Source organism: Erythrolamprus reginae, chromosome 5, assembly GCF_031021105.1.
Source record: "Erythrolamprus reginae isolate rEryReg1 chromosome 5, rEryReg1.hap1, whole genome shotgun sequence".
NCBI classification, from domain to species: Eukaryota; Metazoa; Chordata; class Lepidosauria; order Squamata; family Dipsadidae; genus Erythrolamprus; species Erythrolamprus reginae.
In genome coordinates this window covers 84,004,783-84,023,821 of record NC_091954.1, presented here as the reverse complement: position 1 = coordinate 84,023,821, position 19,039 = coordinate 84,004,783, and the positions used below count along the sequence as shown (strand labels likewise).

General features: G+C 36.2%; 1 protein-coding gene across 1 annotated transcript; it reads left to right on the top strand.

Annotated features, from left to right (window-relative positions):
* The first annotated feature begins 5,955 nt into the window (after nucleotides 1-5,955).
* Nucleotides 5,956-18,312, top strand: SLC19A3 (solute carrier family 19 member 3). Its single transcript, XM_070754086.1, has 6 exons — nucleotides 5,956-6,008; nucleotides 9,378-9,538; nucleotides 12,280-13,099; nucleotides 14,409-14,601; nucleotides 15,664-15,805; nucleotides 17,988-18,312. The coding sequence occupies exons 2-6, from the start codon at nucleotides 9,389-9,391 to the stop codon at nucleotides 18,147-18,149; spliced, it is 1,467 nt and encodes a 488-aa protein (XP_070610187.1). The 5' UTR covers nucleotides 5,956-6,008; nucleotides 9,378-9,388; the 3' UTR covers nucleotides 18,150-18,312.
* The last annotated feature ends 727 nt before the right edge of the window (nucleotides 18,313-19,039 follow it).

The window sequence follows — 19,039 nt, the reverse complement described above, 5'->3', positions numbered from 1 at the left end:
TAGAAATGATTTCAATTTGCAAGCTAAAGTAGAGCCCTATATGCTACCACACACACACACACACACACACACACACACACACACACACACAAAAGGGGTGGTGGTGGTGAGAAATGTTCTTTTTCTGAAAAATGGGGAGGGAGAAAGAGAGGCCTCATTCCAATAAACCATGCATTTTGCCAATTTTTCCCCCTTTCTATCACAGCTGCAGAAGACGGGGTGGGGAGGAAAATAAGTAGTAAATTGTTCAGCTAAGTAAATACAAGGAAGAAAGGCCTGGAAGGAAAAGAAAAGTCTCTGCTTTGACTTCCATCTGCGAGGAAGCATCACATAAAGAACAGTGGAAGAGAAAATGGGGTGAAAAATGTGAACAAACTGCTGTGTGATTCTGGTTGTTGATGTAATCTGGAGCAGCGCCAATTTTCTCAAACCCTCCTGTGTCTTCCTTGAAAGAGCTGCTGTATGTAAAGTGGGAAAGATTAATTCTAGCTCTAAAATAGGTTAGTTGATATAGAATATGCCTCCGCTCGCTCTGAGTTTCTTCACAGTATTAAGAATTTGGCCAGTGCCAATCCTTTCAGTTTAGAATACCAATAGGAGGATTTTATTGAATGTTAATCTGGGAAACTTCGTGAAGTAGAATTAGAATGACTCCAGCTAAATGCTCCCATTGAGATTTTAGCCCTTTTCTCCTCTACCATCCCAGAGTTTGATCATAAAAAGCTTACATCCCCACCGGGCACCTCAGAGATGAGTTGTAACTTCTCAGCATACGAGCAATATTGCTAACACATCTGGAAGACCCCATTTTGAGAAAACCCAATCTAAACCCAAGCATAATGGATGTTTATAGTGTCATAATAACTAAGAAACCTCTTAAATTACTACTGTCTTTTAAACAAGTTTAAATAACTTATGTAATGATGATTTAATACTCTTACTGTTAGCCCCTTTGAGGACTTGCTCTGAGGCTGAGAAAGATGGATTACTAATATTGCAAATACATAATTGAATTTACAATCAGTTTGTTAGAAAAATGATTGCTGTCACTTCATTGTCTGCCTTGAAGCATATCCCTTATATATAAATTCAACTTCTCTAATCTGGCACATTCCAGGAACAATGAATTATAACTCAGCCTTCTGGAAGCTGGCACAAGACAAAAGCGGCAGCTTCCAGAGGGACCTGTGGAGCCTTTCCCACCTTAAATTGCAAAAGAGGCTGCCCAATTTTCTTAACAATATAGGCTTCCCAGCTACCTTTAGCCTTATTGCGCTGTAGGCATCTTCCGCTACCCGGAGAGGTTTCCATGCAGAAGATGCTGAGAAGAGTTTGGGATGGAGGGAAAGAGGGACATTTCACATGCTCATTATTGGGTATCGTTAAATATTCCAGTGAACTCAAGTATTGGATTCCTTTCTTGAAATTTGACAATATGAACCATTTTTCAAAGAGAGACTTTAATAACAGGAAGCAGGCAAAGGACTATTATAAATCTGCATTTTTGATGATGTAAAATGCATTAACCCTCAGTGGAATTATGCTAATTTGAACTTGGGTATGATTTGTTCAACAAGATTTAGATTTCTTTATACTCATTTGAAAAAGAAATGAGTGCAGTTTCCCTGTCTTTATAAAAAAAAAACTTTATAGAATCTTTTCTGGTTCAGTGATTCTAAAACAAAATTAAATTCGATACCCGGGTGTAAGCAAACTTATGCAAGCAATCAGGAAACAATCAATATTAATGTAAATTTATAAGGATACAGTCATAAAGTGGGAGGAGATTGGTGATAGGAATGATGAGAAGACTAATAGTAATAATAATGCAGCCTTAGTGAATAACTTGACAGTGGTGAGAGAATTATTTGTTTAGCAGAGTGATGGTGTTTGGGAAAAAAACTGTTCTTGTGTCTAGTTGTGTTGGTGTGCAGTGCTCAATAGTATTGTTTTGATGGGAGAAGTTGAAACAATTTATGTCCAGGATGCAAGGGGTCAATAAATATTTTCACAGCCCTCTTTTTGACTCATGCATTATATAGGTCCTCAATGGAAGGCAGGTTGGAAGTAATTGTTTTTTTCTGTAATTCTGATTATCTTCTGTCTTGTTGGGTTGCAGAACTGAATTAGATATTATAGATATGCAGATGAGACTCAATAATTCCTCTGTAGAACTGTATCAGCAGCTACTTGGGCAGTTTGAGCTTCCTGAGTTAGTGCAAAAAGAACATTCTTTGTTGTGCTTTTTTCATGACATTTTTTTATGTTAGGTGACCATTTTAGGTCTTGAGATATTATAGAATCTAGAAATTTGAAGGTATCTACTGTTGATACATTGTCTATTATTGTAAGAGGTGGTAGAATGGAAAGGTTTCTCCTAAAGTCTATCACCATTTCTATGGTTTTGAGTGTGTTCAATTCCAGATTGTTCTGGTTGCACCGTGAGGCTAGTTGTTCAACCTCCTGTCTGTATGCAGTTTCATCGTTGTCTCGAATGAGACCAATCACTGTTATATCATCTGTAGTAAAGTAGTTTAACAGATGGAACATTAGAGATGCAGTCATTGGTATATAGAGAGAAGTGTTGAGAGCACACAGCCTTGGGGATGGGCCTGTGCTAATTGTACAGATATCTGATGTGATTTTGCCTAGCTTCACCTGCTGCTTCCTGTCTGTTAGGAAGCTTGTGATACAAGTGTGTTCAGGTGCCGCTAGCTGATTTAGTTTAGTTAAATTAGCAAATTAGCAAACGCACATCCTACATCTTACATTTAAAATAAATTGATGTGACACAAATTAATTTTAAAGAGAAATATTGATGCAAACAGAGCACAGTGTCCCTCTTTCACACAAGAGGCTTCATATTTTTTGCACTTGTATTCCTGTAGAGGTAAGAGAAGAATTTTTCAGTTGCCTCCATTCACGCTGCTTTACTTCCTTTATGCAACTCCGTTGCTTTCAAAAACACCCTAAGCAGTGGAGGCAGGGTTTCTAAGCAATAAAGACATTACCTTGTTTAATTGCATGCTTTATTTTTCTTGGCTTGAAGTCAAGAAAAGCATGCTGTTATTCTGCCTTTTTAACTATTCCTTTTTGCACTCAGAAGATGAAATCCACCTCCTTCAACCCCTGTGGAATTCATTTAGTAAGCACACTGTTACATAAATAAAGCAAGTACTGGCATGTAATGCAAATAAATAATTGGATATTTTTAAATGATGAAGAGGAATCAATGTGATTGTATTGCTTAAATAAATTCTTGTTGTCTGTCCATCCATCATCATTTCCGTCATCTAAACATCAAAACAAAATAGAAAAAAGAAAGAAACATCCCTAGTTAAAATAAGACTTAACTGTAATACACAGAGTAATAGTAAATTACTTTGGTAATTTAGAATAAATGTGCTTAGTAGTTTTCTATTTTATTTTACTTTCAACTGAACTGTTTTGCAAAACAATGTGACAAACTTCATGGAATGCTTGAATATTTATAAACCTTCAAAAATTTAAAGAAAGTTTTTTAAAGTTGTAAGGTTTGAAGCGTTTTACTTATTCATTAAGCTGCTGAAGAATGGATCCAGGTGGGTTGATATAGCACTATGAATTAAACATTGCACATATGATTGGCAAACGTGAAACTTTAGAAATGAATGACAATATATTTTAAAATTCAGGAACTATGCAGTAGATTACATGACAGATATAACATTGGAATCACACACACAAAAACTGTAAATATAACTTTGAGACCATTTTTAAATGCTATTTTATAAATAAATAAGCATAAGGAATATTGTGCAAAAATCACTCTGTAGTAGTACTGCCTTTCCCTGAACAGAAGAAAAATATTGCCACCAGGACCTTACAAATGTCTCTGACAAGAGCTTAGCAGTTGTCCAAAGCTTGATTGGGATACACCTCAAGGACAGATCCATATTGCCAATCCAGTATGGGGCTCTCCCCACTTTCTGAATGTAGAAAAAGCTAATGTCTTCCATCTACATCCCTCCCTCCCTCCCTCCCTCCTGTAGTAAATGCCCCTTACAACCTCTTGGTTTTGGATTGCTAACCCATTCCTTGGCATACAGTATTCATTCGAAGACAATTGCATCATCTCAACTGGTGTGCCATTTTCTTCTTACAATAGCAAAAGACAACAAAAGCCAGCAACCAATCTTCTTTCTATTTCAATTAAGTGTAAACTTTGCTTTTAATATTTCCTTTTGTGTGGTCCTCAAAGCCCTTTCCTAGCTTTGCACATTACTCTTCAATTATTATTATTATTATTATTATTATTATTATTATTATTATTATTATTATTTATTAGATTTGTATGCCGCCCCTCTCCGAAGACTCGGGGTGGCTTACAACATGTTAGCAATAGCACTTTTTTAACAGAGCTAGGCTATTGCCCCCACAATCCGGGTCCTCATTTTACCCACCTCGGAAGGATGGAAGGCTGAGTCAACCTTGAGCCGGTGATGAGATTTGAACCGCTGACCTTCAGATCTACAAGTCAGCTTCAGTGGCCTGCAGTACAACACTCTACCTGCTGCGCCACCCCGGCTCAATGCCATAGCATCTCCTTCTTGCCATCCCTTGATGAGACAGCACCATAACAACCAAAGTTCTCTAGACTTTGACAGTAAATTAACAGATGGTCAGCAAAATTCCAGAAATTCCTGGGAAGTTTAATAACCTATTTTGATTTAGTTAAATAGCGGGGTTACCCAAAATATTCTTCCACGTGATACTCTCCTTCTATATTTCTTTCATGTCAGTAAAGGAGTATGATTTGGACAATTTGTTGGTGGATTGAACAAATCAAAGAAATGATTTCCAGAAAATACAGTAGGTTAGCCATAAAAAGAGCTTCTGTAACATTGCTGCTAACTTTTAGTTAATATTATATTTGGCTGAACTTTGAAGCCTAAAGTATAGCAACTGTGGATATCTCTAAGCATTGTTATAAATATATCCTTGTCCTTTGTAATGAAAACTATTGACTGTTCTTTGATCAGAGATCAAAGCAGTTGGCACTCCCTCCCCCATTTTCCCTAAGTAGATTTTACTAAATACAGGTTAATGTGCCAATTACGAGTCTACCTTGATGCTTACTCATTTAACTTCCTTGTCTTTTGCAAAGAGCATTTTAGAAATCCATCTGAAGTTTCATGGGCTGCATGTATGCTTGGCAACCTAAATGAATCATGGTGTAAAATGAATTGCCTTCCACAACATGAAGGTAGGTGAAAGAGAGATACACTGGGAGAGTAGAGTCAGGAAGCAAGATTTTCTGGACGTACAACTTTTTTTTTCTTTCTCATAATTCTCTGCCTTACTTCATCATATATCAGAAAAACTATGGTTAATTTGTGTTATTATAATTTGTATTTTAATTACATAATCAAAGCATTTAAAGTCTTCAAACTTAAAATAATTTGAAGTTAAAATAAATAAATACTTGGTTTATATATTATATTCTAATTTAAAATATGTATATCTTTGGAAAGAATAGAAAAATAATTACAACAATTTATTTATTTATTTATTTACTTACTTACTTACTTACTTACTTACTTACTTACTTACTTACTTACTTACTTACTTACTTACTTACTTGACTTTTGTTGTCCATTTCACCAAATTATAACTGGCAAAGGCTATTTCCAAGAGAATATAGATTCAATTGTAGCATGAGCAATCAGGGATCTTTGGAAAGAAATGAAATTCATACACACATCATGGTTCCGTTTAGGTTAATAAATGTAATACCTCTGACCATAATTCACCTTTTAAAATTTCTCTAAAATTAATTCTTGTATTTAATTATATTGCAGTTATAATTACTTTGTCCAAATAGAAAATCAACAAGATTATCATGAATGAAGTGTAATTAAATGTACAGCTAATTTTCCATTTCTCTTTCTAAAACCAAACATTCTTTCATTAACCAGAAATAAGAAACTTCAATTGTACCATGTGAATTATTTTGGTGTGATATACAGGTGAGTGAATTTACACTGCCTTACTATTGAGTTGTGGATAATCACTGTATTTTTTTAATGAGTGTTTCTAATTGCTCTGCAAACGTTCTGCATGTTTTGGACAGAATTAGTTTGCAACCTATTATTGTGTTTGCCAAATTAGTTACCCTTTCTAAAGCTCAGATTTGACCTCCTTCGAAGAATTACTTTACCAAATCTGTAACGTTGAATAAAGCAATGTTGCCAGTATGGAATATTTGATTTATTTCACTTTTCACTCTCATAGCTTGTTTTCATTCTTCAGTTATGAAGAAATACATTCAATAATGTTTCCTGTATATTTGCTTGCAATTTTTCTTCCAATGGCATAAATATTCAATGGCTTTGAAGGCAGGAAGTGCAGTAAAGAGAAGATTGCTTATTCGCTTGCATTGATTGATTTTTTTAAAACTAAAATAATTACAATTTAATTTACTTTCAATTTGGCTCCCTTGATTTATTATACACAAAGACACATGTGGCAGGTATAAGTTATTTTCAAGGAGGTGGTAGGTGTAAAACATGAAAAACTGGAATAACCACCATGAGGCAAGGAAGAATCTGAAAGGAAGCACAAGCAAGCTTTAAATTCATTACATCAAAAAAACAAATAACCAACCATTGGAAATGACAGGAAGACATCTACAGAAATTCTTGCCTCAAGAAACTTGAAAACCTAAGAAAGGTATTGATGAGAAGCAAGGGTAATTATTTAAAGAGAAAACCCATTTTTATTTGAGGGAAGCAGAGAACATGGTTATCATTTTGCAACAACCTAAGAAACTGGAACAGATAGCATGGTAAATATATTTTTTTTTAAAAATATTTCTCATATATCCTTCATACTACCCACCTCTGTCGTCAGGTATGGGGAAATTGATTCCCCTGGGCTGTTTCCGTTTTATGTATGGTTTGTATGAGATGTATGATTGTTTTTATATTAAGGGTTTTAAATTGTTTTAATCATTGGATTTGTACTGTTTTGTTGTGAGCTGCTCGGAGCCTTCGGAGAGGGGCGGCATACAAATCTAATAAATAATAATAATAATAATAATAATAATAATAATAATAATAATAATAATTTGAAGCTAAACCAATGTACACACAACCACTTTTTCTATTTTCTCTGCAAGAACAACTGTGAGGATATTTGGGCTGACAGAATGACTGGTTCCTTTGTGAAGTTCTCTTGCTGATACTGGTTCTTAAATTAGGTTTCCCTGGATCCAGTCCCACATTTTAACCCCCATGCTATGCATTCACTATCTTAATGGTTCTGGGTATTTTTTTTCTTTCCTTTGTGCAAAATGTTGAGCTAAGTATAAGGTTTTTGCCTCCATCAAATATTTTTCTTATTGGCTCGCTATTATTTTGTTGTTGGATTACAATTGCCACTACAATTACAATTGTAAAACTGTAAAATAATAACAATTATTTCTGTGGAATTAAATTTCCACACTGCTCAGCCCAGTTTTATTCACAAAGTTGTGGCCATTGCAATGTTCTCTCTGTCAAATGACCATGATTTCTGAGGCAGCAAAATCAATGGGAAGCTAGCAGGAAGTAAGGGTTTTTTTGCCCATCTGTGGTCATCCTGTTTATCTGTCTAGGTAAGTAAATATTGACTTATCTTTAAACTTGTTTTCCACTACAGTACTTTATTTATGATATAAGCTCTTCTTAGATAATCATGGAACTATCAAGCATTATAGTAAGAAAAATGTAGTCAGCTAAAACTTCAGTATACAGTGTTCCCTCGATTTTCGCGGGGGATGCGTTCCGAGACCGCCCGCGAAAGTCGAATTTCCGTGAAGTAGAGATGCGGAAGTAAATACACCATTTTTGGCTATGGACAGTATCACAAGCCATCCCTTAACACTTTAAACCCCTAAATTACCATTTCCCATTCCCTTAACAACCATTTACTCACCATTATTACTGGTACTCGCCATTGAATAAGCCACTTAGTGATCCTGATATTTATAAACATAATTATTCATTAATAATATTTTTTTTATTATTATTTATTTGCAAAAATTATTAGTTTGGCAATGACGTATGACGTCATTGGACGGGAAAAACTGTGGTTTAGAAAAAAAACCATGAAGTGTTTTTTAATTAATATTTTTTTAAAAACCGTGGTATAGGCTATTCGCGAAGTTCGAACCCGTGAAAATCGAAGGAACACTGTAGTTGTGGGGAAGAAAGAGTATTAGATATGTTGGTTGCCTTGAGTTATTTGTAAAAAAAACCAAAGCAGGATACAAATAAATACAATTTAAAAAATAATGATCATTTTTGTTCTATCATCTTTCTGTGAAAAGATGACCCAACGGGTCACAGTTATCTAGTCTAAGCTATTTATTTGTATCCCACCTTTATTTTAATTATAAATAACTCAAGGCAGTGAACATATCTAACACACCTTCCTTCTCCAACAACCCAGTGAAGTGAGTTAGACTGAGACTGCCCAAAGTCATTCAGCTGATTAAGCAACTTCCTATATACCTAAATACAATTTAAGTTTTACTGTACCATATTTTATTTTTAATTTTTTAAAGTTAATATTTGTTTTGTAAACATTTTGTAAACAATGCGTTTTCAAGGATGAATTAACAAATAGAAGGGGACAGCAATTTTGATTGGAGAAATAAGGAGACATTAACTTTTAAAAGTTTAATTTATTTATTCAATTTTTATGCTGCTCTTCTCCTTAGACTCAGGGCGGCTTACAACATGTTATCAATAGCAATTTTTAATAGAGCCAGCATATTGCCCCCACAATCTGGGTCCTCATTTTACCTACCACGGAAGGATGGAAGGCTGAGCCAACCTTGAGCCAGTGATGAGATGTGAACCGCTCACCTACAGTCAGCTTCAGTGCCTTGCAGTACAGCACTCTACCTGCTGCGCCACCCCAGCTCCGGTAATTGTTCAGTAGTTGTGATGTTACCTTTTTTTTTGGTCAAATACAGTGAGACATCCCACTGAAATGATTTTTCTTTTCTTTTTGCGCCTTGATACTAATCTAAGAAGCAGGTCAAATGAATACTGAAAAGGGTTCTATGCCTTGGTTTTTGACTTTTATTATAGTTCCTCTACAATTTCAATTCTTCGTCCTCTAAGACAGGGATGTCAAACTCATGTTGTCATGGTGCCATCACATGACATATTGGAACTTCCCCCTTCACTAAATCGGGCATGGGGGTGACCAGCATGTGACGCATCTGGCCCATGGGCCAAGGCCAGCCCTACTCTAAGAAAAACATCTATATACATTAGTGAAATAGAGAGTTCTTTTAAAAAAATAATACAAAACTTTTTCTATTTTTGTGCACTTTAATATTTTAGCTGAAAGAGCCATGGATTGTTGGCAGAAAGTACATCAGAGTGGGTGGATATTTCCAACTCTGATCCTTTGCATTTATGGTTTCTTTACCATGATGCGGCCATCTGAACCTTTCCTCACACCTTACCTTACTGGACCTGAAAAAAATCTGACTATTGACGAGGTAAAGTGAAATATACTTTATCTGTGAGAGAATGTATTGGGTATGTTCTGTCGGGCTCTCTGGTAAACTTCTCCCAAAAATTCACAGGTACAAATTTCAGACACACACACGTTTGAAAATACAAAACAATGTTCTTTATAATGAAAAGTCACTTAAACTAAGCCCTATTTTGGTATAGCAAAGAGCACTCGTCTCCAAACAAACTGGTAATTTGTACAAGTCCCTTATCAGTTCTGTGATACTTAGCTTGCAGCTGTGAGGCAATTCACAGTCCTTCCTCTTTCACAAAGTGAAACACACTTTGCCCTGGTTTAGTTTCAAAGCCGGGAAAAATCAGCACACAGAAGGTCAAAGTCAGAAAAGCAGTCACGAAATACAACGATCAGATAATCCTCCACAATGGCCAAACCCACAGGCTGCTATTTATAGCAGCCTCACTAATTACCACAGCCCCACGCAACCACAGGTGGCCTCATTTTCTTTGATAATAATCTCTCAGTTGTTGTTGCCTATGCATCGCTCTCCGCATGCGTGGCTGTATCATTAACTCTTGTTCTGAATCCAAGGAGGAGCTAGATAATTGATCTCCTTCTGAGCTGTCTGCCACACTCTCCTCCTCCCTGTCACTCATGTCTTCTTGGTCAGAGGAGCCTTCATCAGCAGATTCCACCGGGGGAGAGGGGAAAACAGGCCTGTGGCATGTGGATGTCTCCCCCACATCCACAGTCCTTGGGGCAGGAGCTGGGCCAGAGCTAACCACAACAGGGTAAAATAAGATGCAGTTGGTGGAAGGCTTTTGTGACCACCCCTCCCCCGATACTGGTTGAATTGCATGCATGTTAAATCCATGATGCAATTTTGGGTCCATGATTCATCAACACAAGTATTTATTTATTAATTGGATTTCTATAGATATTTTACATTTCAACAATTTTACCAAACTACAGTGGTATTTTTCGAAGTGTAATTCATTGTGTTGGCCTCTACCTTCATAGACCTCACATACTTCATGACTGAAGGCCTCGCTAGGACCAGCTTTCTACCGGATCTTCTGATTTCTGAGTGATTTGGCTTATTCTAATTTCCAGGCAATGTTGTTTTATGGCATTACAGTAATGCTTAAATGTTTGCAAACCTTTCTGAATTTTCAATATTTATTTATTTGTTTGTTTGTTTGTTTGAACACGGGTCCTCATTTTACCCACCTCGGAAGGATGGAAGGCTGAGTCAACCTTGAGCCGGTGATGAGATTTGAACCGCTGACCTTCAGATCTACAAGTCAGCTTCAGTGGCCTGCAGTACAGCACTCTACCTGCTGCGCCACCCTGGCCCATCTCCATAAATGTTACCTAAAATATGATCTATAAGTCCTAGATAAACAGAAACCAATTAAACAAAGAACTTATACTAGTTTGTTTAGTTATTGAGGAACATGATCCAAAGCTATGTATTAATACGTAGCAAAATTTCTAGAATTATCAATTCATTTGAAGGGGGAAATTAAACTTGAACTAGAGAAATTAGGTGTTTCACAAATTTTTAAGCACGACTGTAAAAGACTTTCTTTGGTGTTAGCTAAACCTGCCCTGTGGGACAATGTTCCTCTAGAGCAGTGATTTTCAACCTTTTTTGAGCCGCGGCACATTTTTTACATTTACAAAATCCTGGGGCACACCACCAACCAAAATGACACCAAATGACACCCTAAGACCCTCTCCTCTCTTTTTCCATCCCTGTCTCCTCCCCCCCCCTTGTGTGTGTGTATATATACACACTCTTGTACCATTTCCAAAAACAGGTGAGGGCTGGGGTTTTTTTCTCTCTTATTATTTGGGTGCTTTTTATCATATGCTTTAAATCAAGAGTCACTTCTCTCTCTCATTTGTTTCTCTCTTTTTCCTCTCATTCTCTGTCTCAATCATTTTCTCATCTCTTTTTTCCTCCCCTTTTTGCTCATTTCTCTCTCTCTCTCCCTTCTCCTTTTCTCTCTCTCTCCCTTCCTTTCTTTCTCTTTCTCTCTCTTTCTTTCTTTCTTTCTTTCTCTCTCTTGCTTTCTCTCTCTCTTTCTCTCTCTCTTGCTTTCTTTCTCTCTCTCTCTCTTTCTCTCTCAGCAAAAAGTTGTGAGACTGGAACCTGAGCTTCCTTCTTCGCGGCACACCTGACCATGTCTCACGGCACACTAGTGTGCCACGGCACACTGGTTGAAAAACACTGCTCTAGAGGTCTTCATGGCTCTAGTGGGCTTTCATGAAGTTATAACAACATAGCTTTTCTGATATACAGTGTTCCCTCAATTTTCGCGGAGGATGCATTCTGAGACCGCCCACGAAAGTCGAATTTCCGCGAAGTAGAGATGCGGAAGTAAATACACTATTTTTGGCTATGAACAGTATCACAAGCCTTCCCTTAACACTTTAAACCCCTAAATTGCAATTTCCCATTCCCTTAGCAACCATTTAGATTATTACTCACCATGTTTCTTTATTACAGTTTATTAAAAAAATATTTATTAAAAGTGGGTGAACGTTTGGTGATGACATATGACGTCATCGGGCAGGAAAAACCGTGGTATAGGGGGGGGGAACCGCAAAGTGTTTTTTAATTAATATTTTTGAAAAACCATGGTATAGACTTTTCGCGAAGTTCGAACCCGCGAAAATCGAGGGAACACTGTATCTAGATACAATTATATGCCTACTTTATGGTTCTGCTTTATAGAATTTCTCCTTTTTGTCTTCTAGGTAACACAGCATATTCTTCCAGTTTGGACATATTCCTACCTGGCCCTGCTCTTCCCTGTATTTCTGATTACAGACTATGTACATTATAAACCTATAATTATTCTACAGGGGATTAGCTTAATAATTACTTGGCTGTTACTTTTGTTTGCATCTGGCATAGCAGCCATGCAGCTGGTAGAGTTTATGTATGGACTTGCAACAGCCACAGAGGTTGCCTATTATGCTTATATTTATAGCGTTGTCAGTGCTGATCATTATCAGAAAGTGACCGGTTATTGCAGAAGTATCACCCTGGTTTCATCCACCTTGGGATATCTGCTTGGACAGCTTTTAGTTTCCTTAGGCCGGGTATCTTATTTTTATCTCAATGTCATAAGTTTAGTTTCTGTATCTATGGCATTTATATCTTCATTTTTTCTGCCCATGCCACAAAAAAGCATGTTCTTCCACAGAAAGTCTTCCCCAGAACTTTCCATTGGATCGGTAGAGAAAGTTACAGCAGAAATTTCCAACCAACAAACCAATCAACAGGACAAAGGGAGGACAATATCAGTGGCCAGGTCCCAGGATTTACCTGAAAACAAGCCATCCAAAATTAAAATCCGGAGTCACTTTCTATTAGTCCTAAAGCAGTTGTGCATGGATCTGAAAGAATGTTATACCACTAAAAAGCTTCTTTACTGGTCAATATGGTGGGCTTTAGCTACTGCAGGATTTAACCAAATTTTGAATTATGTGCAAGTACTGTGGGATTATAAAGCACCTTCTCATAGTTCTGAAGTTTATAATGGCGCTGTTGAAGCCATAGCTACATTTCTGTGTAAGTAAACTTAAAATTTATTTTATACATTATCCAACAATAAATGTTAAATACAAACAATTTAAACACTAAGTTCATGCAAAATCCCACATTTATTGAAACATGCACACATATTTTGATTATTGTTGTTTATTTCAGTGGCGCTTAAGGATTATAATACAAGTAATCATCAGGTTATGACCATAATTGGAGTCATAACTTGAGCAGAGTGTTAGGTCAGTCACCTCCAATTTTATGACATGATGATGTCATGGAGCCAGTTCTGTTAGCATCGGTCAGCATTCGGTTAGCATTCATTTTAATTTTTATTTAATTTGTTTGGATTTTTTCTGGGTTTTTTCCCCCTGTGTATGCGCAGAAGCTCAGTTTCTGCAATGTGCATGTGGTGCCATTTCATTTTAGGCTTTTTTTGTGTGCGTGTGTCGGGATTTTTCAGCACTGCTCATGCACATGGAAGGAAGCAAACTGGCAGTGAGGTAAGTTAGAACCCACCCCTGGTTTGGAGACTTCGTATCTTATGAGGAATGATTTGCAAATTTTGGGCATATTTAATCTGGGATTGTAATTAATAAACAGGTAATCAGATAACCATAATAATATACCTGAATAATTATCCTATAGTATTACTCCTATTTATGCTGTTTGTTTGGGGAATAATAACAATAAGACTCCCAGCAATTCTGGGAATTTCTATATTAAATTAAATAAACCAGTAGCCTCCGATTTTACAGAGATTTAGATTAAACTTTAGTTTGTGAAGCAAGTCATCAAGTGATACATTTTTTGCTGATTGTATAGCACTAGCAATAGCATTTAGTCTTATATACTGCTTCATAGTGCTTTACAGCTCTAAGTGGTTTACAGAATCAGCATATTGCCCCCAACAATCCGGGTCCTCATTTTACCGATCTTGGAAGGATGGAAGGCATGAGCCATTCGAATTGAATAGGACTGCATTCTAACCATTGCACCACCATGGCTCTTAATAAATAAATATAATCATACACCGATTTAATTACTGATTGTTGTATTGTTGGTCTTTTAAGTTTTGTTAGAAAGTGACAAAGTAATACTTTAATGAGAGGATCATTATATCGAAGTTAAACAGATGAATGATTAGCCACCAGACTTTTGTTAGCCCTTCTGCCTTATTGAACTATTTCTTTGAAATTCTTCAAAAAATAGAAGAGAATGTTCTTGTCTGCCTATTAAAGGAGCAATCATGTTTAAACAAAGAGGGAGTTGTTTTTAAATCCTTTTTAGTAGATGCTACAGTCCTGCAAAACACAACAGGTTTCTCTGCTCCTAGGTTCAATAGCATCATTTGCTGTCGGATATGTGAAACTGAACTGGGATCTAATTGGAGAACTGGCACTGGGAATCTTCTCTGCCCTGGATGCTACTTCACTTATTGTGATGTATTTTATCCAGAACATCTGGGTCTGTTATGCTAGCTATTTAGTGTTCAAAACATGTTATATGGTCCTTATAACCATAGCCACGTAAGTAACTTTCAATTACCCGTGTTAATTTGATACCATTTACAGTACATCTTGCTACAGTTGAGAATGAAATATTACTTATTTTATGTAAACACACAAGCTACAGAAGAAATTGAGATTTTGTTTCCCTAGCATAGTGTTTTTCAACTTTGGCAACTTTTAAGATATGCAGACTTTGATGATTAGAATTCCCCAGCCAGCATGCTGCACTAAGTATGGAAGAGTTTCGTGATATCTTGTTCAGAAAACCCCATAAATGACATCTAAGAGGACTGAATTTATTTATTAGATCTTATTATTGTTTTAAATAAAATTAATTATCAGAGGCAGCCAGATATTATGGACCAAAATAGATGTGTTCTATTATCTTTTATTTTGAAATGCATAGTTCTATTTTATAACAAGGTATGTGAAATCCCAAGTACCATGCATGATTGTCTAAAGCAAAGTCTCGGCAATTTTAAGATATATGGCCTTCAACTCTCATGCTGGCTGGAGAATTCTGGGAGTTGAAGTGCACACATTTGAAAGTTGCTGAGGTTGAGAAATACTGGTCTAAAGGAAACTTGTCCACCCTCCTTTGAGCTGTTTATTCCAAGCCTAAAAGTTGCATCAATGCTAATACAAACATGGAATGTGTAATCTCACTGTTCCTTCAATTAATAATTATTTTGTTGTTAAATCAGTTAAATGCATTTTAAGACTTATTCAGTTATCAATTTTCAAGATAAAAGTGATTCTGAAAAAAAGTCATTGATTCTTATCCTTAGCAACCTTTGTACCTCTGCTTTTGTATCTTAATGAACCAGTGTAAGTTAAGCAATTAGTCATATTGTGCTGTGTGTGTGTGGGGTGTGTGTGTGTGGATATAATTTTATACTGCATTTGTAAAATTCACTTATATTCTCCCAATTTTGCCCCAGCTCAAGTCTTTTACAATATTTCAATGTTACTAATACATTTTGCGTAATTCATGTAGTTATTCTTCTCATATGCCAAATTATACTGAAACTTCATCTTTCAAAATTATATTCAGTATTCTACCCAAAGTTTGTATTTTAGATTCCAGATTGCTATCAACCTCAGTATGGAGCGCTATGCCTTGATGTTTGGTTTCAACAATTTTGTTGCACTGCTAATTCAAACTATACTGACTGTTATTGTAGTTGATTCAAAAGGTCTGGGACTGGATATTGGGACTCAGGTAAGTTGTACATGTAATATGGGCAGTGGTGCTGAATCAGTATTTCTGAAGACTTTCACATCTTTTAAGAAATCACCTTCTGAAATGAATTGACTTGGGAATTTCAAACTAAATAGGAACAGTTAGCCTTATACAGCCAGGTACTGTACTTGTGTTTTGGAAGATATTACTACAAACACTAAGCCTATCAGTCAACACATTCATTTTTTAATTTCTTACTAAAAACAAGTGCATTATTACTTAGTTATAATCCTCACAATGATTTAATAATAAAAAAACTAATTTAGGAAATATTAGAAGACAGAATTAAATTTATTATTCTGATGGAACTATAGGCCACACCTGGGTAAAAAATGAGATCAATTCCTAAAGTTGTTTTAAAGTCAAATTTGTATGCAAGTCAGAACTCATATTTACAGACTGCCTATTAAACCATTGAAAATTGGCTGTTCAGTGGTACCTCTACTTACAAACTTAATTCGTTCCGTGACCAGGTTCTTAAGTAGAAGAGTTTGTAAGAAGCAGCAATTTTTCCCATAGGAATCAATGTAAAAGCAAATAATGCGTGCGATTGGGGAAACTACAGGGAGGTTGGAGGCCCTGTTTTCTTCCAGGAGATTCCTAGAGGGGGCCCACAGAGGCTTCTCCCAGCCTTTTCCGGCCCTGTTCCAGGAGATTCCTAGAGAGGCCCCATGGAGGCTTCTCCCTTTTCTCATTACGGTTTTGGAGGCTCGGGTTTGTAAGTGGAAAGTGGTTCTTAAGAAGAGGCAAAACTATCTTGAACACCCGGTTCTTATCTAGAAAAGTTCATAAGTAGAGGCATTTGTAGGTAGAGGTACCACTGTATATTAAAAATGCACAGCTTCATGAAAACAGTGTGACTTCAGTGGTTCTTCAGCTTGAAAAAAAGAATGCCACCCACCATATTTAATAATAGACAATCCATTTATAAATATGAGTTGTTTGTAAGTGGGATGTTCTTAACTTGGGAACTGCCTGTAATTGGAACCAGGAACTCTTGTTAAATATCTATGGAGATTCTCAGTCATCCAGGTCATGATTGTGCCCAAGGTGCTTTTTCGAGACAAATGGACTTTTTCTTTGAACATTTTTTGAAGAAACGTCTTCAAAGAAAAACTAGAAAGCCCAGTTGCCTCTTGAAAAACCACCTTTGAGACAGGAATCATGTCTTTAACTGATGCAGCCATAAAGCACAACACATGAATGCCATTTGTGACCTCTTGCCACCTTCCTCATTGATTTTGCTTGTCAGAAGCCTTGCAAATGACATCACGTGATTGTGGGTTGCTGTGACATCATAATTATGAGTCAGTTGCCAAGTGCCCATAGTGCAGTTATGAGACCACAGGGATGTTACAATCAACACAATAAGGTACATGTTTTAAATTCCCCTCATTCGGTGTTATAATTAACTACATACAGTTTCTGAATGGGTGGGCTTCAATCAAGGACTGCCTGTAAATGTAAGGAGCTGCTTAAACATTACAAAAAGATGACTTGTTGAGTTCTGAGATGGGAGGAAATATGGAATCCTACATCTTCAGGTGCATTTTGGTCACTGTTTCTTAGGTAATAATTTCTGTTTTCAGAAATACATTGCTTATAATTTGAAAGCACTGTAACAAAAGGCATGTTGTTAATAAATTCAAGTCTCACAGAAATGTAATTATTCTTAACATGTTTTTATAGCCAGAAATAGCCCTGGAACCACAAATAACACTTTCATAGTAAATTAATTGTTTGTCCAAACACAAACTTATATATAAGATATTTTGGTAGCCTTTGGAGTTGATGCTATGCTCTTTTCATACCATTTTTTAAATGATTCTGACCATTTAAGATGTAGATCTGAACTCTCATTTCATGCCAGTGCATATCACTCACTGTTCATTTTATAATTATTTAATGAAACCTTTGGGATTGTACTCAACAGATTATTCCTATGGGTTTAGCCATGTACATCAATGTACATTCAGGAATCTCACATGGTTTGCAAAGATGTTTAATGTTAGTACTATAGCCAAAGTTTCTAGGCTTCATTTTTTGACACTTAAAAGACGCTAGACATAACGCTACTAGGCAAAATAGTTGAAAGACATTAAAATAATCGTTGAAAATTTTCTAGGGAAAATAGCTTGATTCTTCTTCTGCTTTATTGCAGTTCTTAATATATGGAAGCTACTTTGCAGTAATAGCTGGGATTTTTCTAAGCAGAAGCATTTACATCATAATCTCAACGAAATGTAAAAAGGAAAACCCTGCAGAAAATCTTCAAATGGAAGCACAATGGCAGAATACAGAGATTCATAGCACAAGAATGTAGCACCTTAAACAAGTTGCCTTAAATCCAAATTGAACAATCATTCATTTGAACAAATCAGTCCTTCTGTGACTTTAAGTCACAATTGCCCATGAAATTAACTTGTATATTCTCATGTGGTTTTAAATTCTGTGATTATAACAAGCATATTAAAAGATCAGAATTCTCAGTGTGTCCAACTTAACATAATATGGTTACATTTGAAACGAGAAGGAAATGTTGGTTATATGTAACTGGGGGGGGGGGTCATTTGTAATTGCCATTAAAGTAGTTCTTTATAATACCACTTAATTAATGAAAATATAAAGTATTTCCCTACTTTTGGAAAGTTATGCTGTTAATTGTTTCTGGCTTCAGTTTAAGTTCTTGGTATAACTTTTATAATTGACTCCATTGTAGAATTAAAAGTCTTGCCATTGATTATTTTGTCTCAAGCTCTTCAGATGTTATTCAGTGAGAATTGGAGAGCTACAGATCTCCCATCTTTAATCCTGAATGGATGAAACTGTCTATTTGAAATCTTGCCTCGTTACATACCTGACTCAGACAAGGGATTTGGAAGATAATTCAGCTGTAGAGGGACATTATTATAGAGCATGAAGTACTGTATAGCTCAGTTACTCTGTCCCCAACTGTGGGCTACATTCTCTGAGGATTGTAACTGGTCTCACTCTTCTTGTGAGAATACATGTCCAGCTAGTTTTTTGAGGAGTCAGTGTTTTTATTGTTTTATGGTTATTGTTTCAAGTACAGTGATACCTTGTCTTACAAACTTAATTGGTTCTGGGATGAGGTTCTTAAGGTGAAAAGTTTGTAAGACGAAACAATGTTTCCCATAGGAATCAATGGAAAAGCGATTAATGCATGCAAGCCCAAAATTTACCCCTTTTGCC